The 25234-nt window shown below is 35.0% G+C and overlaps 3 protein-coding genes across 3 annotated transcripts; all 3 read left to right on the top strand.

The window, feature by feature from the left end:
* Positions 1-4: 4 nt before the first annotated feature.
* Positions 5-4982, top strand: LOC126830204 (RWD domain-containing protein 2B). Its single transcript, XM_050560542.2, has 4 exons — positions 5-46; positions 948-1042; positions 2149-2373; positions 3262-4982. The coding sequence occupies exons 3-4, from the start codon at positions 2155-2157 to the stop codon at positions 3940-3942; spliced, it is 900 nt and encodes a 299-aa protein (XP_050416499.1). The 5' UTR covers positions 5-46; positions 948-1042; positions 2149-2154; the 3' UTR covers positions 3943-4982.
* A 1937-nt stretch (positions 4983-6919) lies between these two features.
* LOC126830381 (uncharacterized) lies at positions 6920-11381 on the top strand (the record flags this gene model as incomplete). The annotated part of the gene is made up of 6 exons (XM_050560764.2): positions 6920-7104; positions 8327-8427; positions 9065-9193; positions 9581-9757; positions 10360-10478; positions 11259-11381. Coding segments are annotated over 6 exons (834 nt in total), but the record flags the coding sequence as incomplete, so codon positions are not given.
* A 1623-nt stretch (positions 11382-13004) lies between these two features.
* On the top strand, positions 13005-17768 carry LOC126830660 (uncharacterized). The gene is made up of 5 exons (XM_050561067.2): positions 13005-13254; positions 13772-14250; positions 14710-14871; positions 15012-15161; positions 17574-17768. The coding sequence occupies exons 2-5, from the start codon at positions 13819-13821 to the stop codon at positions 17730-17732; spliced, it is 903 nt and encodes a 300-aa protein (XP_050417024.1). The 5' UTR covers positions 13005-13254; positions 13772-13818; the 3' UTR covers positions 17733-17768.
* The last annotated feature ends 7466 nt before the right edge of the window (positions 17769-25234 follow it).

Genomic DNA, 25234 nt, shown 5'->3' with positions numbered 1-25234 from the left:
TTTGATTGGACACGTGGTATTACCTTGAAGGCCGTGACGAGAACATGTAAACAGATCTTCTATTTTGATTGAAAGTGCAACTGATTGACCTAAATATCTTGACCTTGCTATGTCAATGACAAGAAATTAAATTATTGAATTTAGTCGTTATGTATCCCCACCCCCATCCTCCACAGAAAAATGCTCCAATTACAATTAGACATGGCAAAATCATATTACATAAAATGAAATGAAATGGAATGGGGTTTAACGTCCAGCTGTTCTGCTCGGATTGGGCGAATGAAGTCGGGCATACGACATACAGTGTGCTATGCGGGAAATTTTCCCTGGGGAACAGCACTAAGGCCTATTCTTTATATCAAATTCCACTTGCACGCCAATGTATACACAGGACCTTGGTTTTTCGCATCATCCGAACGACTTGACAACTCTCCTTCCTTGTCGGGTCCTCTGTCCTGCGCACCACTGACAAGGGGAAAACCATATGTCGGAAAATCCAGATGAACTTTCTCAGCCAATGCAGGGATGGAACACACGACGGCCAGGCTAGCGAGCCAGAGTCTTACCCACTTTAGCCACTGTGGTTCCTTCAAAATATAAAACTGGGTATTGCCAATAGGTACATGTAGTGTAGAGGTTGCAGTCCCCCCCCCTCCCTTGCTCACATATTGCACTATAGTATTATATAATCCCTGCCGACATGTTATCATTCATTCTGTTAAAATGTGCATCATTTCTTCATATAGGCCTACATATGTAGTTCCGCTATAACGTCTATATAAATGCAAAACTTGTGTACCTCTTCGAAATGTTGGTCTAACAATATCTGAGGATGAAAACAGTGTTAGAGTCTCTTTTGTTTATGTACTTTAATGTCTATAAAATGTTAGGCTATACATATTACTGTTTGTAATTTATTCTAATTTATTCCCTTGTTTTTTTTTTAGATCTTTGGAAACTATATACCTACTTTAGTTTAAATATTTGTTTTTTATGGTTTAATATTGGAATAAATAAGCCTGTCACATTACAACAATTTCCTGTAAGTACATGTACATTGTAGAGACTTGTATAAATAGGTAGGCCTAATCAAGAGTTACTGCGTGGCATTATGATTAATATACTTGGGTTGGATAGCTGAAAGATTAGCGTGTGCGCATTGTATCATAAGGTCTGAAGTCAACACCGTGGTTTCGAATCCCTGGTTGAATGTGACAAGGAGTAGTGTCGCCTGTCCAATCTCGTGGGTTTTCTCCGAGTGCTCCAGTTTCCTCACACTGCTAAAGACCACTATGCACATGCGAATTATTGAATTTAATTGAACCAAATGTTAGTCCCAAACTGAGCTAGTTTGTGTCGAGTGGACGTTTAACCCCATCTCTCTCTCTCTCTCTCTAAATTTCTGTTGAGTTCTAAAATAATCTTTACAATGAGAGCAAGAAAATTTTAAAAAAACATATCTGTTGTATTCCCCATAAAGGTATTAATTAGCTACTTTCTTCTGTTTTGTTACATGTTTTGCAGTTTATTCACGGTATTAGAAATCATATATTTAGTAACTTGTTACACCTGTTGGTCTAGTTATATTCATCAGAAATAAAATGAAATGGGGATTTAACGGCTACTGATTTTTATCAGAACAGTTTTGTGTTTTTTACTAAGGGAATCGCAGTGTCACAATGCTCGGATGATTAATCTAAATAATGTGCGGTAGGCATATGTTTGGAACCTACCTTTATTCAAAATGTATCTTGAAAGGGTTTGCCTTTTCATTTATTTTACTGTGCATTTGTTCATTTATGTAGGTCCTAATTTAATCTGATTAAAATACAAATCTTTATTTCGTTTCTGTTTTATACTTTCAATAGCCTGCACTACATGAAGATCTAACTAGTTGTCATACGACGTCAGGCATTTGATTAACCAAACAGCGTTGATGTTTCTAGAAGGATACCCACAATCCGCGCATCACATGCCCAGAACTCGCTGGAAGAGACCGTTTCATTGGCTGACGCGGATTATATTACAACTAGTGTAGTAAAGACAAGTAAAAACAAAATTTTGAACTATAAAATAACGAAACGAAATATGATCTGTGTTTTAATCAAATTGGTCCTACATAAGCTTATGTTTGAATTTGTATTATAGATTAAAATGTATGCTGATGAAGACTGTAGCGAAACTGTGAATATTAAAGAAATGTTGAATCTACAAGTAGCAGAAGTTGAAATGTTAAAGAGTATGTACCCACAGAAAGGAGAGTTTGTCTTGGATGATGAATACGCTGTGAGAGAAATTCAAGCTTTTGTCGACGGAGATTTAGATTATGAACCAGAGAACAGAATAGGTTTTACAGTAAATATTATCACTAATGTAAGTATGAGAATTGTCTGAGAATCAACCTTTTCACAATTAGCGTGTTTGCGCTGTATCATAAGGTCTGTCATTGAGTCAACTGGCATGGTTTCGATTACTTGGTTATACGTGACAAGGAGTAGGGTCGCCTGTCCAACCTTATGGGTTTTCTCCGAGTCCTCCAGTTTCCTCAGACTGCTAAAGACCCCTATGCGAATTATTGAAATGGGACTCTCCAGATAATTTGATTCTCTGAAACCAGTATGTAAGTCAAACACCATATTGTGTTATGATTAAGTAAATGTTAAATTCTAATTTTTTCCTATGTTTTCATATATGGTTGAGTAGTCTCGGTCATCCAGAACCTCCTACTCTTCAACCTACGGAGGGTCTGGGACCTTTGTCAATATTTGATGAAAAGTTCCATTGCCCATGCATAATCGGGAGGTTTTTTTTTTATGTGGTTGATTATCCAGTATCTTTGGCCATGTCATGTAAGAGTTGCGCCCCTTCCCGCAATAAATCCCATAATTCTTGCAAAACAAACATGAATTGTGACAATGAATTAGGATTAATTTTTAAAAAACCCCATAGATATGGCACATGAAGAGAGAAATTTTACAATAGAAAATATTGGATATTGAACTGCCAATGCAATCAAACAGATTTTCTGAATTGCCATTCTTAAATTAATTTCATGGGCACTAACATCTTGTTTTAAGGCTAGTTACCTCCCTTAGACTGTTTATGATAATGTAAAAGACTGGTTAATCTAGCCAATGACCTATTTTTCTCAAATGTTGACAACTCATCCAAACTAATATTCGTAGAATATTTTTCTGTATGATAGAGATTAATGGTTTTGAGGAATTTTCTAAGAAGTAACTGCAGTATTGTGTTTTACAGATGCAACCAGTAGAATTTGTTGTTCATCTTCCCCATGAATATCCTTCCTGTCAACCAGAACTCTTTTTGCGAACGCAAGATTTAAGTCGTACCAATAGTCGAAAACTCAACGATGATTTAATTGAGTACATGCAGAGTCTTGATAAAGGTGAAATTTGTATTGGTTCGTTAATCCAGTGGCTACAGGAAAATGTGAATGAATACGTGTCGGAAATTCCTGTCGAAAAATCGCGTACTAAAACTATTCAACAGGATGATGTGTTTTCAAGGATGTGGATCTACAGTCATCATATTTATAGTAAATTTAAACGCCGAGACATTATAGACTGGGCACAAGAGCTAAGAATAACTGGTTTTTCGATGCCAGGAAAACCAGGAATAATTTGTGTAGAAGGTTATAGCAGTTTAGTTGAGGAATTCTGGTACAGAATACGTAGAATGAACTGGAAAAAATTAGCTGTCAAAGAGAAAGAAGACTATAAAATAGACAATGAATATGATTTTAAAAAATATAAAAAATTTCCTAATTTTGAAGAAATAGCTTTTGAAGTTCAAGGTGGTAAAGCTAGAGAATATCACATGAATTTAGGATTATTTTATGAATATTTAGTTAAGCATGATGCAAAATATATTTTTTCACTTTATTTTGGAGTTGAGGGAAAATCAAATGCAGTTGATTAGCATTTTTTTTTTAAATTCTTTAAAATATGAAAAATACACAATAAATTTTTAAATCTTTGAAATATTCTTTTATTTACAATTATTTGATCGATTTGAAAAATAAAAAAACCCAAAAAAACTTAAATCTTTGAAATGAGTTTTTTTAAAAAAAATTTAATCGATTTAAAATTAAAAAATACACAATGAATTTAAATCTTGAAAAAAAAAATTACAATATCAGTTAAAATGTGTTTTTTGTTTTTTTTCTCTTTAAATTGAATGTTAAAAATCCAAGCTTTGTACTGTCAATTTGATCAAATCACCTTGTTTTTTAGACTTGAAAGGGCTGGACTGTCCAAGTCTTGATATTACTATACATGTACATGTATCGTTGTTCAAAATTTATAATTAATTTGGTTTAACCATAAACTTTTAAAAAGATTTCATATAATGAATATTTTATTTTTAAAAGGTTAAACATACATTATGGAAGAGCTAAATCTGCCAATTGCAGGTCTTTCTTTAGGCCTGAAATGTTATATAAACTATTAATTAGACATTAATTAACTTATCCAGACCATAATCAACGCTCGATGTCATGGCTAGCCTGCGATATTTATTGGATTGGATTCTGATCTGCTGCTCAATGCTCATTCATGATTAAATCCAAAAATGGGACTATATTTTTTATCGTACTGACTTATCGTAATGATGATCAGGGCTAGGCCCAAAATTCAATCGCTAATATCTCAGTTCAGAGTAGAGCAATTTGACTGAAATTTTCAGCATATTGCCTTTACATTATATAATTTTTAACTATCATTGTGAGAACTGCCAGCTCTTTATTTAATCTCTCATAATGTATCTTTAACTATTTAAATGGGGTAATTTTGCTCAATGAAAGTAATTATACAGATCTCATAAGCTGGACATGTATAGCCTATATATTGTGTAAATCTTTCAATTATCAGAATTCATTGACTTGTTCACTTCTCACTAATCATCTTACATATATTAATATGTATTATCTTATCTTTAAAAATAAAACAAAACTTCTCTTACTGATATTTTGTTTCCAACTCGGAAAAGATTTGGTGTTGCATCCCCACAAGTCATTCTGCACACAGAGCTCAGTCTACTTCATACTTCGAGAATAGATCTCTGTCCTAAATGGCCGCCATATCCAAAAATTAGTGTACTGTTTTGTAATGTGGTCCTACTTCGTTTAACATCTGGCATACACACACAAAGACTAATGAAACCTTTTCAATTTTATTAAATGAAAGCAGATTATATACATCTCAAAATTCTCGAAATAAACTTAATATTTTCGACTAAAATTGTTGATTTGGGATCGTAAAATGTCTGTCAATTAACTTAGTGTCTGTTCTCAAACATAGCTAACTGTAGACAGACAGCCTAAGTTTAGTATGCCCCACAAGTATAAAAAAACAAAATGAAATATAGATCTGGGCCCTTATTCACGAAAACTTAAACTAAGATACAATCGAAATTTTAAGAAATACTGCAATTCGATTGGCTGACCAGTAAAATCAATTTGCATATATCCAATTTGCATATTGGTCAGCCAATCGAATTGCAGTATTTCTTAAAATTTCGATTGTATCTTAGTTTAAGTTTTCGTGAATAAGGGCTGTGTATTTTAATCAGATTGAGTTTTTTTCCAAGATTTGCTGTTGCACTCCACAAGTATTAACTATGCAAGTTAAACATGCAGATTAGTTTTATCATATAAACAAATTATTTTTGATTACAAACCTAGGCATAATCTACTAGCCTATTTCTCTAGATTATTGGCTTATTGCCTACTAATCTGTCAGATTGGATTAATTATATGCTGATTATTAACTTGGTGTGGGGGAGATTAAGGATTAACACATAGAAACCAATAACAAAAAAATCTATGTGAAGAGTTCATTTGTTGATGAACCAGTTGACATATTGGTACATGTGTATCTTGATAGAAAATTTGGTTTCTTCTTTGATTTATAATATTTGAAGCTTTCTGTTAGGGAGTGAATTATAATAGTTGAAGCTCGCTGTTAGGGAGTGATTTATAATATTTGAAGCTCGCTGTTAGGGAGTGGGTTATAATACTAATTGAAGCTCTCTGTTTGTGAGTGATTTATGATAATGAGTGTTTAATAAATGTATGTGTGTAATATGTAAGAGACTGGACACAAACTACATCAAGATGAAGAACTATTTTTACGTTTTATTCTTCTGTTTCCTGGTTTGGCAGAAAACATCAGGTAAGTGATATATGTTTGATGTGGGGAATTTCGATATCTCTGCTTTTAGGCCTTATGGATAGCAATGAATACAGCACCATTTCAGACCATACAAAAATAAAATTCTGGTCCTCAGACAATCGTTATACTAATAATCTGGTTTGTATTTTTATTTTGTCAAACGATCAGTACTGGGCTAAATGACTTCTCATAAACATCAGGTTTCAAGGCACTACATTTATCTCTGCTGTAATGTATGATTATCCAGTTTCATTTATGAAATGACATGGGGTTTAACATCCTACTGTTCTGCTCCGTCTGGCCTAATGAAGACGGGCATACGCCATACAGTGTGCTATGAACCATGTGTCAGTCCCGAAATGACCTAGTTTGTGTCGAGTGGAGGTTAAACCCCATTTCTTTCTCTCTCTTTCCCTCAATGAAATTGTCACCCAAGTCCAATATTTCATCTAATATTAATAATTCACGATTGGCATGATGTCCGATTGACATGATGTTCGTATATTATTTGAAATAATGGTACACAACGCTAAATGGATGAGGTCACATTTGTATTTTACGGTGAAATATTAATCAAAATCCTATTTTAAGTGGAAATCATGATAAGAAAGTTGGGAGGACAATATGTGTGGGGGAGGAGGGGGGGGGGTTCTATTCTAAACCGTAGATCATAAATTTGGTTATGTATGTATGTCATGGCTGTGATCTCGATCTTGAATGGTTAAATTTCTGTTTTATTTTTTTGTTTAGGAACATGTACATTACCAAGTGATTTAGTTGGAACGTGGATTAGCAGTACTAAAGGTTTTATAACGTTTACCAGTTCATCCATCAGTGGATATACTATCAGTAACTTCGGACAATTTGAATTTAACTGCACAGATTCATATGGTTCCAAACTAGTTTTAAAGTAAGTAAAGCTTTTCTCTTTTTGTCCTTCCATCCATACTGGGGGGTTGGATGGCTGAATGGTTAGCGTGCGCGCGCTGTATCATAAAGTCTGGCATTGAGTCGACTGGCGTGGTTTCGAATCCCTGGTTGTACGTGACAAGGAGTAGGGTCGCCTGTCCAACCTCGTGGGCTTTCTCCGGGTCCTCCGGTTTCCTCCCACTGCTAAAGACCCCTATGCGCAAACGAATTATTGAAATAAAATGAAACCATATGTTAGTCCCGAAATGACCTAGTTTGTGTCGAGTGGACGTTAAACCCCATTTCTCTCTCTCTCCATCCATTCTGTCATTTACGGTAGTGGGTAAGTAGGTAAGAGAATGGCTCGCTAACTTAGAGATTGTGCGTTTGATCCCAGCATTGACTGAGAAAGTGTATTGGGATTGTCCGACATGGTTTCCCCTTGTCAGTGATGCAGGACGGAGGGCCTGGCAGGGACAATTGTCTAGTCATTCGAATGGGATGAAAAAATGGTCCTGTGTATACATTGGCATGTACATATAAGATCCCTTGGCAGTTGGAATTCGATATAAGAGTAGTACCAGAGTAGTACCGCTGCCCAGGCAAAATTCGATATAAGAGTAGACCATAGTGGAGCTGCCCGGGCAAAATTTCCTTCATAGCACACTGTATAGTGTATGCCTGCCTTCATTAGCCCAGTCGGAGCAGAACAGTAGGATGTTAAACCCCATTTCATTTTTATTAGGGTAGATTTACATGGATTCTCGTGTCCATGAGATACCTTTAAGTCTTGTGGGTTCCAGTTTGATGTCTCACTGTGATAATGAATCCACCTATTTTTTTCTGGTTTGTTCGTTCCCATGGTGATCAGTTTTAGATCCAGTCTGGTCATCTTATACTCTGGACCATTGTTAAATAAATTTTGGTGAATATTTGTAGTTTTGGATTACACCATTAGTGCCCGACTCTCTCTCTCTCTCTCTCTCTCTCTCTCTCTCTCCCCAGTTACTTTACGAATTTTAAGTAAATATTTTTGAAAGGTCAGTTAAAAATGACATTTTCAAGTTTTTACTAAATCCAGTGGTAAATCACGTTCAAATCTTCTGTGATCTCCCAATTAATCTTTAACAATGTAATTTAACCTGTATTTTGATTAAAAATGTAATTTTACTTATTTTACTTATATTTTGATTGAAATTAATCCAATTAATTTATGTTTTCAGGTCTTCTTCATTTTCGTATCTAGGATTACAGTGGGAAGCGTATTTATGTTTAGATTTAACGTCTGTTTCGTCATATTTATATACTTATTACTTAGGATCAGGTAAAGTAATATAACTAAATCCCAATGATTTATATATTTATTACTTAGGATCAGGTAAATTAATATAAATAAACCTCATTGGATTTTATGTGTTGATAAAGCTAGTATTGAGATGTAACCCATCTTGTTTTCTAGCTACTGCCCAAACTGTAAGCCAAAAATTAAACTAAAAATTAATAATCAAGCCACCTTCGACTTCACCTTTTGAAACAAAAATTTAATTGTATAGAGCTTTCCCCATCAGTCGCCTGTCCAATCTTGTGGGTTTTCTCCGCGTCCTTCGGTTTCCTCCCACTGCTAAAGACCCATACGCGCAAGCGAATTATTGAAATAAAATTAAACGATATGTTAGTCCCAAAATGACCTAGTTTGTGTTGAGTGGATGTTAAACTTCATCTCTCTCTCTCTCTCCCAACCTCTTACCCCAACCCCACCTAAGTTATCAACAAATCAAACCAATTGAATGTTAAACTATCTCTCTCTCTCTCTCTCTCCCTCTCTCTTTCTCTCTCTCTCTTGTGTTTTCCTCCAAGGATATTGATGGCATTATAGAATAACTTGAGTTTCAGTTCAGAACCTCAAGAATCATCAACATTCATTGTTCCAATCAAATAATAAATTAACTGTATTTTTCCAGTGTCTGAAACTGATGCCCAGAATGAAAGAGTGAAGATATTTGTATTGGGTGTAAATCCGGCTGCTTCAGCTGTCTGTGATAGAACTGGTGGTAATGATATTGGAACATATGATGTTCTACTTAAAAATGGTAAACTTGAGAATTTTCTTCTTGGGCTCTCACAATTGTAATAAGACATGGATGCAGACATTATTAAAATTGATTGGTAGAGCACCAACATACTAATAGAGTGGGACGTTGGATGGCTGAATGTTTATTGCGTGCGCGTTGTATCATAAGGTCTGTCATTGAGTCAACTGGTGCGGTTTCGATTACCCGGTTGTACGTGACAACGATTAGGGTCACTTGCCCAACCTCGTGGGTTTTCTCTGGCTCCACTGGTTTCCTTCCACTGCCAATGACCCCTACACACAAGCGATTTATTGAAATAAAATCGAACCATATGTTAGTCCCGGAATGACGTAGTTTGTGACGTGTGGACGTTAAACCCCATTTCTCTCTGTCTCTCTCTTTCAGATTCAACAACAAGTGCTATGATTTCATGTCCAACAAGTTTACAGGCTTACTGGTCATATACTATAGATAATGGTAATGGAACAGACTGTTTAAATGATTCCTATCTTGATGTGTGTTCAGATGATAAAACTTTAAGTTTTAATTATACCAGATGTAGTAGTAATGTAGGTTATTCTGGTAAGTGAAGTGCATTTTGTTATATATTTAGCAAGCATCTCAAAGACGTAATGGTTGGTTTCAAAAATCATATATATTATTGAATCTCTCTGTTGAGTATAACAGGTGTACGAATTGTTTTAAGATGATTTTGTTATATTCAGCTAGCATCTCAGAGGCATAATGGTTGCTTTCCTATCTGATTAAAATACAGATCTATATTTCGGTTTTTTATACTTTCGATAGCCTACACTACATGAAGATCTGACCAGTTGTAGTGGAAGGTTGCGTCAGGGGTCATACGAGCAGCTTTTGACCCTATGACGTCAGACGTTTGATTAACCAATCAGCATTATGTTTCTAGTGGAATACCAACAGTTCTGCGAATCTCACGCTAAAAACTTGCCATAAAAGACCATTTCATTGGCTAATCCCTCACATCGTCCAGAACGCGGGTTATATAACAACTCTTCCAGATCCTAGTGTAGTAAAGGCAAATAGAACTAAATTTTGAACTATAAAAAATGAAATCAAGTAGGATCTGTGTTTTAATCAGGTTGATAAATCAGTGAATGTATTAAATATAGATGGATGTTTTAATACTATTGTTTTTGTTGTTTTAGCGGATGGATCATTATCATGTTTATATGAATCTACCAATGGAACATCATCGTATCTTACTCTATATAATAATGATAATAATAATACAGATGAAACTACAACTTACAGATTTACATGTCTGGTCAGTTTTACAAGATTCTCATTTACATATCAAATATTACAATAAGGCCATACTGTACAAATATTACAATAAGACCATACTGTACAAATATTACAATACGACCATACTGTATAAATATTACAATAAGGCCATACTGTACAAATATTACAATACGGCCATTCTGTAGAAATATTACAATAAGGCTATACTGTACAAATATTACAATAAGGCCACACTGTACAAATATTACAATAAGGCTATACTGTATAAATATTACAATAAGGCTATACTGTACAAATGTTACAATAAGTCCATACTGTAGATATATTAGAATAAGGCCATACAAAATAATATTCTGGTTATCCAACAATCCTTACCAATAATCTGATACAGGAAGGAGGTTTTTATTTTTGTATTTTTATTTTGTTAAAGAATCACTACTTGGCTAGATACATATCTAATTGTTGTTTATAGGAATGAATGATTATCCATTTTCATTTATGATTGTCGTTAATATTTATTAGGGTAATATACTTGATAAATGAGTCTATTGAATCATTCAGTTAGGTTCCCTTTAAGATAATTATAAGGGTATCTCTGGTTGGTCAGCATTAACCCAAGTATTGTTGTGTATAGTCATTGATTATCTCCCTTTAGTCTCCCATTTACATATTTAACAGTGGAGAACGAATGACAGGATTTTAAATTTGTCCAGAAATATTACCTGTGTTTGGCTTCAGTCAAACATACAGGTACTCTATATCAGGTTGGAGTTAATTCTATGTTATATTATATTTACAGGTATATGAAGTAACATCTAATGGTATATCTATGACACAGTATCCACAAGCTTGTTTAACCAATCAAACTACACAGTCTGTTACATCTCCTGGGGCTGCCATACTACTCTCTAATAAAGGTTAGAGGTCAATTTATATTCTTATTTCAGAAATGAAATGGGGTTTAACGTTCTACTGTTCTGCTCCTATACCGGGCTAATGAAGACGGGCATACGCCATACAGTGTGCTATGAGGGAAATTTTGCCCAGGCAGCGGCACTATCGCCTACTCTTATATAAAATTCCAACTGCCAAGGGATCTTTTATGTGCATTCCAATGTATACTCGGGACCTCGGTTTTTCGTCTCATCCGAAGGACTAGACAGCTGTCCTTGTCAGACCCTCCGTTCTGCACCACTGACAAGGGGAAACCATGTATCATCAAATTATACATAAAACAGAATCGTTAAATTATACATTATACAGCAGTATCATCAAATTATACATTATACAGCAGTATCGTCAAATTATACAGCAGAATCGTTAAATTATACATTATACACCAGGATCGTCAAATTATACATTATACATCAGTGTCGTCAAATTATACATAAAACAGCAGAATCGTTAAATTATACATTATACAATGATACATTTTAAATAGATGGCAGATACAGACAGAAGGTTGTAAGAAATTCAAATGGCATGTGTCCGCCCCCATCAGGGTGTGTTAAAGTGGCATTTATTTCTTCTTTATCTAACAGTATTTGTAATAAGCATCCAATGTTTTATATCTTGTAAAATTTAATAAATTATAAATATTTAATTCCAGAGTCCTGTCGTAAGTATCTTTACATACTGTACTTAAATATTCATATCAATTATATTATCATACATTTAATTCCTTCATTAGTCTCTTTATGTATACATTTCCATTTTTATACACCCACATTTTCATGTGGACGTATATTGTCGTCGCTCCTGTCCGTCTGGACATCCGGACGTCCGTCCACAATTGTTTGTGGACTCTCTACAGGTCACAATTTTTATCCGATTTCGACGAAACTTGAAATATAGGTTTATCTTCCTAAGATCTCGGTTCCTTTCGATGTATCGGACCGTAACTTCATGGATTATGGCACTTGATTGGACGAAAAATCACGTTTTTAACTTGTGGACCCTTTAGAGCTCACAATTTTGTTCCCATTTTGATGAAACTTGAAATGTATGTTTATAACCCAAAGATCTTGCACATATCAGATCGTACCTTCCTGAATTATGGCCCTTGATGTCACGAAAAATCGCTTTTTGTTTAGCTTGTTCTCGATCCATCTCTTGAAAAGTGTTGGTGTATCCTGTCTGGCAGCCGCTTGGAATCTGTTAAACTGCATCTCACTTTTAGTACATACTGTAGATTAAAGGTCACCGGAAAAGCTTCATAAGGTTTTTTAAATAATGTAAGTAATTATGTCTACATATCCTTTCCATAAGTATAACACAATCCCAAATGTCAATATTACCTGCCACAGGTAAATTTCAACGTTAGTAGGCCTGGTCGCAACTTTCCGTCAATAAAACGTTATGACTACCCATGGATAACGGTGGAATTACTAACATTGAAATTTACCTGTGGCAAGTAATATTGACAAACGGGTATATGTTATACTTATGGAAAGGATATATTGACATAGCATAGCTCAAGCTGATTCTTCATAAGTACCAGTATATACATGTAGATGTATTTTTTTTGTGTTTCCTAGCAATAGCAGTAGTAGCGTCTGCCTCCTTGTCCTGGGTCTATGCTGTTGTAGTTTTATTGGTGCTTATTCTTCTCATATTTGTTGGCATCGGTGCCTACAAGGCCTGGAAGAAATATGGTGAATCAGAGGATGGATTACGTGGAGTTAAAGTAGATAAAGAACCTTTTGCAGATAAGGTAGATGGTCCATCACCAGATGGAGAAGATGTACCACAAGATGTGTTGACGCTACTAGAGAAAGAAAACAGTTTACCTACAGGTAAGATACAAACAGCAAACAGGCAATACTCAATCTGATTAAAACACAGATCCTATTTCGTTTTATTTTTTTATAGTTCAAAATTTCGTTTTATTTGTCTTTACTACACTAGGATCAGGAAGAGTTGTTATATATATGATGTGAAGGATTAGTTGGTTAATCACGTCTGGCATCATAGGGTCAAAAGTCGCTCGTAGTAGAGACCATCGAAAGTATAAAAAAAAAATGAAATGAAATATAGATCTGTATTTAAATCAGATTGATTTTTATAAAGTTATTATGTAATCTTTTTTATGTGGACAGGCTGTTTATGATTGCTTAAAAATCTTTACTGACTTGCACGTGAAGTCTGCCCTTGATTGTATTTGATGGCTTGAAAATTTGTCCTGACTTGCACGTGGAGTCTGCCCTTAATTGTATTTGATGGCTTGAAAATTTGTCCTGACTTGCACGTGGAGTCTGTCCTTGGTTGTATTGTTCATGGTTTTATTTTGTCTGTTTTTTAAATTTATTTTAGAGGGAGTAGATAAAGGTGATGATGTACATATAACTATTGCTTCCCCGATGCCATCAAGTAGAGAAGAGGAAACACCTGGTCCTCACCCAGGTGAAATACCAGGTAGTGTGGTAGATTATCATACTGTTGGAGGTATCAGACATCCTAGTTCCCCAAAACCTGTTAAAAATGTCAAATCGTCTCCAAGAACTCCCAGAGGTGGAATAGTACCGAAGGGTAGTGTTAGTCCATTAGGAAATAAACCAAGTCCTAGGACGCCAAAAGGTACTGCTACTGTTAAACCTCTAAAGGCAAAGAGTCTATTGGTCAAGTCAGAAGCTCCTGCTACTGCTGAAATGGCTAGAGGTCGCCGACTACCACCCATATCAGAAAACTCATCAGGATCAAAATTAAAAGCAACGAAATCAGGAAAATGGAAGCCAGGACAGAAAGCATCTGTTGCCCCAGTGACCAAGAAGTCTGAAAATGATAAAGACCAGGTACATATTAATATTTTCATGTTTAAGTCACAGAGAAAGAGAGAGAGAGAGAGAGAAAACACGCCAGTTGACTCAATGACATCCCTTATGATACAGCGCACACGCGCTAACCATTCAGCCATCCAACCCCAAATTTATGTCACTTTTTGTAATCTTAATATTATGTGCTTCAATAATATTACTTGTATAGTTGTATGGATTTTCTCTGGGTCCTCTGAAGGCTCTGATTTCCTCCCACTGCTAAAGACCCCTATAAAATAGAACCATAAGTTAGTCCTGAAATGACCTACTCTGTGTCGAGTGGAGTTAAAACCCATTTCTCTCTCTCTCTCTCTCTCTGTCTCTCTCTCTCTCTCTCTGAAACCAATTATCACTGGTGCATTGTCTACTCTGAATTGTCTATTTTAATAAGGCTGCTGACATAAACATTATTGAACTTTAAACTTCTGTTCTTTGTAGTCATCTCTTCAGAGAAGAAACTCTGCAACTTCTATTACATCAAGAGAAAGTGTAGATTCTTCTACAGGTGCTAGACCAAAATCAAGATCGGTTTCATTTCGTCAAGATATCGAAGCTAAGAAAAAGGCCAAGAGATTAAGATCCCAGAATTCCAGAGATCCGGTATACATTTTATTCAATATGTTTCATTTATTCTACCATAAAAATTACTTGATATTTGATATTTAAACCCCATTTCTCTCTCTCTCTCTCTCTCTCTTAAATTTCGTCCTTATATAAAGGGTTGTGTTGTTTGTTTCCAGATGGAGGATGACGAGCATTATTTACCACCAAATATTGCACCAATTAAAATAACGAGAGTTGATATTCCAGCTTTATCACATCGAGCATCAGAATCCGACATGAAAATACAAGAAGTTGATTCATCTTCTGCTAATTACACAAAACAGTTAGTAAGTGAGACTCACCTAAGTAACTATACTAATTATAATATACAGGAAGATCACAGATCGACTTTTCCATCAAAAGAAACAGAATTTGTTTTTGATGTAGGCTCGGGTGCCTGGAATAAAGGAGGAGAGAATTTTGCAGGTTGTTGGGAGGAAACAGAGACGGAGGATTCCATCAGTCCATCTGCTTCCTATGAAACAGAGTCTGAATCTTTCACGGAAGCTTCTTTAGAAACTAATGATAATTTAACAGTCTCAAATTTAAGCCGCCATAATTCCATTCTATCGGAAGACAGTCCAATTTTTGTTGACACTTGGCTGGATGAGGTGGAAGACATAAAATCACCCACCATCTCCATGGAAACGGTTCCTCCCAATCCTGAATCTTGTGTTGATGGATATCTTCATTCATATGATTCAGACCTGAACATTGATCAAGAAAATCAATCTAATGAGCTGGCTGCTTCTTTTTCTAAGACGAAATCTCCTATAAAGAGAAGACATATTAAAAAGAAGCGACCTCTAAATTTTTGGGTATCTATGACTCAGCCCTCCATTCTTTATACAAGAGAATATATCAATAAAGTAAAACGCAAATTCTTAAAAGAAACATGTCCAAAAGATGTCAATATTCCAAGCTGGGGTTAACAGTTCAAAAATTGACCAAGAAGTGGGGAACAATGCCAGCATATTTTGGGAAATTCAATCTGATTAATAGAGATCTATATTTCGTTTCGTTTTTTTATACTTTCGATGGCCTACACTACATGAAGGTCTGACCAGTTGTCGTGGGAGGTTGCGTCAGGGGTCAAACGAGCGGCTTTTGACCCTATGACATCAGACTTTTGATTAATTAATCAGCATTGATGTTTCTACTGGGATACCCACAGTTCCGTGCAACACACACCAAGAACTCACTGTAACATTGGCTAATCCCTCACTTCATCCAGAACGCGGGTTATATAACAACTCTTCCAGATCCCAGTGTAGTAAAGACAAGTAAAACAAAATCTTAAACTATAAAAAACAAAGCAAAATAGTATCTGTGTTTTAATCAGATTGTGGGAAGTTAAAATTGTGATGATTTTTGAAAATGTTTGTGTATCTTTGTTCATGTTATGACAGTGTTTCATTGTTTTAATATTAATCATTTATATCACAATATCTATATGTGGTGACTTGTAATTTGCCCATTCCACATTTACAAACATTTGTTATTTGTCAGATTTACATTTATACCTTATTTTGTAATTTCTCAGTTTTACATTTAGATCTATATTTGTAATTTGTTTTGGGGGGTTGGATGGCCGAATGGTTAGCACGTGCGCACTGTATCATAAGATCTGTCATTGAGTCAACTGGCTTGGTTTTGATTCCCGGTTACTATGTGACAAGGAGTAGGGTCGCCTGTCCAACCTCGTGGGTTTTCTCCTGGTCCTTCGGTTTCATCCCACTGCTAATGACCCCTACACACAAGCGAACTATTAAATAAAATTGAACCATATGTTAGTCCCAAAATGACCTAGTTTGTGTTGAGTGGACATTAAACCCCATCTCTCTCTAGTAATTTGGCAGTTTTACATTTAGATCTATGTTTGTAATTTGTCAGTTTTAGTAATTGGTAACATATGTCGTTTTTACACTTAGACACGTTTGTAATTTATTGGTTGCATGATTTAGATACATGGAACTAAATAAATTGTATACACAACCACTAACTAATCAGAGTGTGAAATCATAAATAACAATTCTTTTTAAAGATACATTATGCAGGAGGTAAATCTGCCTATTGCAGGTCTTTCTTTAGGCCTGAAATGTTATCTAAATAATTAATTAGACATTAATTAACTTATCCAGACCATAATCAACTCTTGATGCCATCGGATATCTCTGATATTAAGTAGATTAGAACAGTTCAGCCATATTTTGATTTAATCTAACAATGGTGAATCGAGGCTAAGCTTCGAACAACCAGTGCGATGGTTGCAATTAATGCACACATATTGTCAAACCTTCAAAAGCTAATATCTTCACTCACAATGAAGCAATTTGAATGAAATTTTCAATAAATTCATTTTGCATTATCTACTTTTGAACTATTATAGTAGGAATGGCCAGCTCTTTATCTAAATCTTACATAATGTATCTTTAAGTTGCAGGCTTTTGAAATATGTGTACATGTTTACCACTTGTTATTTAAAATAAATTGTTATCTATATACGGCCATACATGTTTTAATGTAAACCAACCTGCAAGGATAAAATAGTCTTTTTAGAAACCATTCATTTTTTTTAAAAAAAAAGTCTAATTCAATAATATTCTCTGATATCAATTAAAGAAAGAAATAAAAAACAAATTTAAACATGTACAGAGTTTTCTATTAAAGTTTTAAAAGAATTCCTTGATTCCTTGCAGGTTTGGTCGACAGGTAAAGATGTAGATGATACCATGTCTGCTGTTAAAATAAAAAAAGTTTGGCTGGAACCAGAAGATCCAACAGAAGAAATATGGGCCAAAGTTTCCAGTTTATGGCGTATTGGACAAACGTGGATGGATAGAACTGTCAATTTATAACAGTGTGTTTGTCGTGTAATCTTTTCTAAAAAAAAAAATGTGTTTTCATATAAAGATTCATCAAAATAAAAAAAAGAAGAAATTTTGGACATCGAGGAATATGTTTAGAATAAAACATGGATCAGTGTGAGAATTGAGTGGTGCATGTGTATAGACAGCTAAGGAGAAGTGATATATGATGTTCTGATTGTTCTTACAACGTAAACAGGGGCAGATCCAAAGGGTGCCCCCCTCCTGCTCAACTACATACAAAATTTTTGAAACAACACTTTTTATGAGAAAAGTGTCACGGTCGTGTGCTTTATCCTTTATCATCAGATAGTGAGATTGGACTGGCATTCAAAGCGCAAGATAATGATATAGGCATATGTGATATCACAATTTTACATCAATGTCATCGGATTAGTTCATGTTAAATATTGACGTCAAACGGGGTATTTGGTTTCTCTCTTTAAAAAGCTTAGTGTGTATGTATATACGACAAATTTCCAAGGCCGGGGGGAGGAGAGACATCCCCCCCCTTAACTCCCCAAAGATACATTGTCTCCGGTACCGGGCAAACCCCTTCCTGCAAAAATTCCTGGATCTGCCCCTGGTAAATGTAATCATATGTAAAATATCATCATCATCGAACACAGTATTTGAGTTGAACTTGAATTTAAGATACCTGTATACAGCAACAATTCCTTAAAGGAGATGGCCCAACTATTTCTCTCCAATAAAAATAGATGAATAATGATGACAGGCTGCTAGGAGGCTTTCAAAATTTTCTAGATGACTCCGTTCAAATGCCATACTAAATTAAATATTGTGTTCACGACGATGGAACTATCGATTTGAAAGGGTTCAAACATGGCTATTTGGGACTAACATATGGTTCAATTTTATTTCAATAATTCGCTTGGGCGTAGGAGTCTTTAGCAGTGGGAGGAAACCGGAGGACCCGGAGAAAGTCCATGAGGTTGGACAGACGACCCTACTCCTGGTCACGTACAACCGGGGAATCGAAACCATGCCAGTTGACTCAATGACAGACCTTATGATACAGCATGCACACGCTATTCATTCAGCCATTCAACCCCCCACTTTAGATGGAACTATCAATACTAGAAAATATATATATCCACTGTTTATAACACATACCGTGTAGTTATTTATGCCAAATTTGTATAATAAATTTCTGTATAGTAAATAATTTATTTTACTCCTGGTCACGTACAACCGGGGAATCGAAACCATGCCAGTTGACTCAATGACAGACCTTATGATACAGCATGCACACGCTATTCATTCAGCCATTCAACCCCCCACTTTAGATGGAACTATCAATACTAGAAAATATATATATCCACTGTTTATAACACATACCGTGTAGTTATTTATGCCAAATTTGTATAATAAATTTCTGTATAGTAAATAATTTATTAAAATATTATTTTTGTGTATATAGAAAAATATTAAATTATAGTAATAAATTATTTTAATCTTGTTAGAATTGTTTATTGATTTTGTGGCAAGTATTAATTGGATTAAAATTATACTCCACTGGTAGGAAGGAATCAGTTACGAAGGGGTAGAAAAGAGTCAGTTACGAAGGGGTAGAAAGAAGTCAGTTTTCTGTCAATCAATGGATCAGACTTTTGTTTCCCTAAAACAACGCAAAACTGTTTGCGATAATTTCACTAAACTTGATTACTAATTTGTTGTTAAAGTAGGCTACTCAGTACGCACGCTCAGGTTTGACCCGTTTACACAACAAAAAAATTAACTATGCCGTGTCTGGCACGCCTAAAATTTATAATGTAAACGGGATTATAGTCACTTATTAAAGGGGCATTAAGGAAGATTAGATAAAGAGCTGGCAGTTCTCACTATAATAGTTAAAAACTAGATAATGTAAAGGGAATATGCTGAAAACTTGAGTCAAATTGCTGAATTTTAGGCCTAGCCTCAATCATCATAACTAAAGTCGGTATGATAAAAAAGCAAAGTCTCGTTCATCCAATTTTGCATTTATTCATCAATGATCTTGAAATGAAATGGGGTTTAACGCCCTACTGTTCTGCACCGAGCATACACCATACAATTTTGCCTGGGCAGCAGTACTACTCTTATATCGAATTCCAATTCTCAAGGGATCTTTTACATGCATGCCCATGTATACATGGGTCCTCAGTTTTTCATCCCATCCAAATGACTAGACAGCTGTCCTTGTCAGGCCCTCCTTCCTGCACCACGAACAAGGGGAAACCATGTCGGAAAATCCTGATGAACTGCTTGACCTGAGATGAAGATACAGATTATCATTATTAATCGAGTATTGTCCATGCCTTTCCCTCGATTAGAAGCAGAGTTATTGTGTTCCAAAGCATTGACAAATTGAATTGCTCATCACTTCTTAGCTTTAGCTTTTAGGGAAAATGCTCATCATCAAACTCAGACGAAACATTCACCTGAGGAACAACAACGCCAACATTCTAGCTGAACTAAAAGCCGAGTTGTTTCCTAAATAGTGTGACGGAGCCCATTTTCTTTGAAGATTTTCAAGTGGCGTTATAGGTGCCATATATAAGGTGTCAAATGGAAATAGAATTTAAACAATGTTTGGAGCAAAATGTGCAAATTAAACTTGAGGCAATCGGTTCCTAGACCCCAAAAGAATGCTTCTATTAAGGGCTTGGGATAGAATAGTAACAATTTTAAGAGCAAAACGTACTTGAATTTGAATACCGGTATTTTTTTATTCATCAAATACAATTAATTTGATTAATAAAATAGTTCTCCCTGAACATTATCACACCAACAAAAGCTTCAAAAATTGTGTTGAATAAGCAATGATAAATAAAGCTAATAATAACATCCTTCATCTAGTTGTATACCAACTCACATCTTAAAAAATCATATTCATCAGACTTAGAAATCTTAAATTCAATCAACAATACACTTTAAATAGTTGTTATTACATACATGTATTAGAACTTAAATAACCTGGTCACAATTCTATGGAATACAATTACTGCTTATTATTGAGCGACATCTCGACTAGGCTTCTCTAGGCTTGATACTGACTAGAGAAGCCTAGTGGAAACGTCGCTCAGTAATAAGCAGTTATTGTATTCCATAGAATTGTCACCTGTTTATTTAAGTTCATTTACTAAAAGCCATTGAAACGATGTATTAGAACTTGATTAATATTAAAAGTAGCTAAGATTCTAACTCAATATCATCCACAGTCTTCGACATTGAAAACATGAAAAATATTTGTTAATTTAAATCCACATTAATATTGTGATCTAACCGGGAAAAGATGAGCTTCTGATATCCAATATTTAAGACAAAATAAACATTTTACCATTGGTACACGAATCGTGTGCCATAATGCGTTTCAGTCCCATTTGTAACAAGGGCCTCGAAGAATGAGGCTTGACATATTCCACGAGTCATGTCAAAACGGTGACGTCATATTCTTATCTGGAGAGAATGCGCAATAAATACTATCGACATAGACTGGAATAACCAGATGCTAGGGGTTGCCATTCGATTGAGACTTCTGGCGTATTTCGCCGAACATAACTGAATTGAAATTAGAGTAAAAACGGAAACGATTGAATGTAAATTAGTTTATATACATTCATATTACATTATTATATGCATTGCGACCCGTTTGTGACGATTTCCAGGTCCCAAATATTAGCGACTTAGCTCCTTTAAACTACAGACTACGATATTATTTTAATCAGATATCCTCACTTCATCCGTTTATTCACATTAAATTAAGTTTAACTAATCAGAGCATTTATAACAAATTGTGATAAACCAATCAAAAACTATATTTGGGTTTGGTTTGATTTTCATCTGTTTGTCCATAACGAATGACCTAACTGGGACTGATGGTGTTTTGGGTCTACAAATGCGTTCAATATAAACAATCTCTGCAGACTGTTGAAAGGGTTTTTCCTTATACCCTAAACCTAAAGAAGAACCACAGCAAGTTTTAAACAATCTGGCCAAGAACACTGTTTTGTATTAATATTATGATCACAAGCTATCATAATTTTGAGACGGAGAGGCTGACAAGGAAAGCTGTCTAGTCGTTCGGAAGGGACGAAAAACCGAGGTCCCGTGTACACATTGGCGTGCACGTAAAAGATCCCTAGGCAGTTGGAATTTGATATAAGAGTAGGCCGTAGTGCCGCTGTCCGGGCAAAATTTCCCTCATAGCACACTGTATGGCGTATGCCCGTCTTCATTAGCCCAGGTTAGGAGCAGAACAGTAGGACGTTAAACTCCATTTCATTTCATTTCATTTCATCATAATTTTGAACATGAATTGAGAGAGAATTTGCGATCAAAAAAATCTGAATTTCGATAAAGTTGTAACCCCATGAACATTCCATGCAAATCTGAACAAAATATGTCCAAGATCCTGGACCTGTAGAATGTTTACAAGAAACAACAAGAAATGATATACGTTAAGGGCATATAGACCATCTTAATCTGATTAAAACACAGATACTATTTCGTTTCAATTTTAATAGTTCAAAATTTTGTTTTATTTGTCTGTACTACACTAGGATCTGGAAGAGTTGTTATATAACACACATTCTGGTTGATGTGAGGGATTAGTCAAAGAAATGGTCTGTAACGGCAAGTTTTTTGGCGTGAGATGCACGGAAATGTGGGTAACCCACTAGAAACGTAACGCTGATTGATTAAACAAATGTCTGATGTCATAGGGTCAAAAGCCACTCATATGACCTCTGACTAGACCTTCCACTACAACTTGTCAGATCTTCATGTAGTGAAGGCCATCGAAAGTATAAAGGAACGAAATATAGATCTGTATTTTAATCAGATTGTAGAAAAAGCAACAAAGATCTTGCCAAAGTATCCATTAGAAGATATGAGTAAGTTATATTTGAATAAAACAAAATATGATAAATGCGTCCCCTGTTAAAATCCACTGGTTTATATTGACTGGACAGTATGCCGGGATAATATTTATATATACAGGAAAGTTTTATACATAGAGCCAATCCATGTATGTTTAAAAAAGATAAGGCAATAAGTTAAAATTAAGTAGGTCTCCCATATACAGGTACATGTATTTTTTTTCCATCTCAATAGCCTACATATAGTTATACCGTACATACATCTACCAAAATATATAATATTTTTATGCAGCAGTTAAATACCTATACATACATGTATGTACTATTCTAAAGCAATATAATATAAGTAGATTTACATGTACATTGTGCAATAAGTTATATCTCATAATAGAGAATTCAAGCAAGCTGTTGCAAATTTTTTATATATATTATGTATTATTTCAACCATACATGAAGCAGTCCAAATAACTCATTGCATAATATTACGAAATGCTATTTTTAGAAAAGAATATTTATCAATTTCAGAAACCAGCATTTTAAGCAACAAAATTAATATTCATAATAAGACAACTTTATGGATTTACTAGTTCTTGGTTTATTGTAAACAACGTTTCAATACTCTTACAGGTATCTTTATCAAGCAGTAATCAATAATGAATAACAACCTTACATTTATAGAACATCAATGAGTAATCCATAAAGTTGTGTTATTATAATAGTATACCTTTAGTTGTAAATGTCATTTAAGGATAGTAACAAAATTATTAAATTAATGTTTTGTGTACCTTGAGAAAAATGTATAGAAATCTATGGAAGAAGTTATAACAATGCTTAATACTAACAGGCATGTTAAAAAAAGAAATAGAATTTAGAAAACAGAGATCATTGTTAGATTATGATTAGCAGATAAGACACATTTTATTAGGAAGTATTTGATTACCGGTATATATCACTTGACCTATATAAAGTCTTACAACATTTCAATACAGCAGTGCACATGGAAATCAGACTAAAGAAAATTCAGCTCTCCAAAGGATCATATTTATTGCAATGACAGGTACACCTCTATGGATGACCACCCTTCCACATTTACTGCAATAACAGGTACACCTCCATGGATGACCACCTTTCCACATACACAACTTATTGGGAAAATGGTCTCGCCTTTCATCAACAAATGAATATAATACGAGAGAAAGGGAGATAGGGTTTAACGTCAACTCGACACAAACTAGGTCATTTCGGGACTAACATATGGTTTAATCTTATTTCAATAATTTGTTTGCGCGTAGCGGTCTTTAGCAGTGGGAGGAAACTGGAGGACCCGTAGAAAACCCATGAGGTTGGACAGGCGACCCTAATCCTTGTCACGTGCAACTGGGGAATTGAAACCACGTCAGTTGACTCAATGACAGACCTTTTGATACAACAAGCAGGCGCTAACCATTCAGCCATCCACCCCCCGGGTACAATTTGGTGTTGATTAATGCATGATATCGTATGATACATGTACAAACGATAATCAGTTACTTAAAGAAAGAACTGATTCAACACTGTGACTCGGCATGGTACCAGGCCGCGATAAATTTCAAGAAATTAACCTGTTTACATTACCCTAAAATAACTAGTCTCGGAACTAAATGTGAAAAACTTCACTGAAAAGTTAATTTCAATCCCTATGCAAATTACCCGAATGAAATCGATTAGACGTTTGATTTAGTTTCAGCAGCCATTTTGACAGAACTGATGACATTAACCGTGCCGTGCCTGGCACCATGCCGGGACCACTTCACTTCAATGGGCCAAATTGCCACGGTACTCAGTACTGCACGCTTATGTTTGACCCGTTTACACAGGGTCTTACACAAAGGATATTAATATGATAAATAACTTTATATCACAAAAAAATCACATTTAACTATTTTAGATCAACACATATTGATTCCAATAGTTGAGACAGAAGTTCCTTCGTCTTTTTTAATTTTTTTTGCATCACTGTCAATAATCTATGAGAAAAGAAATATAGCACTTAATATACATCAGTCATTCTCAACCAGTGTGCCGTGACACAATGTAATGGCACAATAAGAAAAATCCGAAAAACCACGTGAACCCAATTGAATATTTACTATTGTCCACTGTATAAGTTCATAGCTGTGTCTTCTTTATTTAGTTGGAGTCATTCTATGTCTATGTCTAGTCTCTGTCTACCATGTTTTTATTTTGCAAAATTCAAATATTTTTCATATATATTTAGCCAAGTGTGCCGCTATTTTTTCATGTGTTCCAAGGTGTGCTGTAGTCAAGAAAAGGTTGAGAACCACTGTTATACATGTTGATCACGATGTAGTTATATCAATGAAGATTTAAATTGTAAGAAAATTAATAAATAAATAACATTATTACACTGGTTTACATACAATCTGATTAAAACACAGATCCTATTTCGTTTCATTTTTTATAGTTCAAAATTTTGTTTTACTTGTTTTCACAACACTAGGATCTGGAAGAGTTGTTATATAACAGGCGTTCTAGTTGATGTGAGGAATTGGCCAATGAAATGGTCTATTACAGCGAGTCTTGGCGTAAACTGTGGTAAACCCATAGAAA

The sequence above is a fragment of the Patella vulgata genome, chromosome 8 (genome assembly GCF_932274485.2).
Source record: "Patella vulgata chromosome 8, xgPatVulg1.2, whole genome shotgun sequence".
NCBI lineage: Eukaryota > Metazoa > Mollusca > Gastropoda > Patellidae > Patella > Patella vulgata.
The sequence above is the reverse complement of the archived record's forward strand: the minus strand, read 5'-3'. Positions and strand labels throughout refer to the sequence as shown.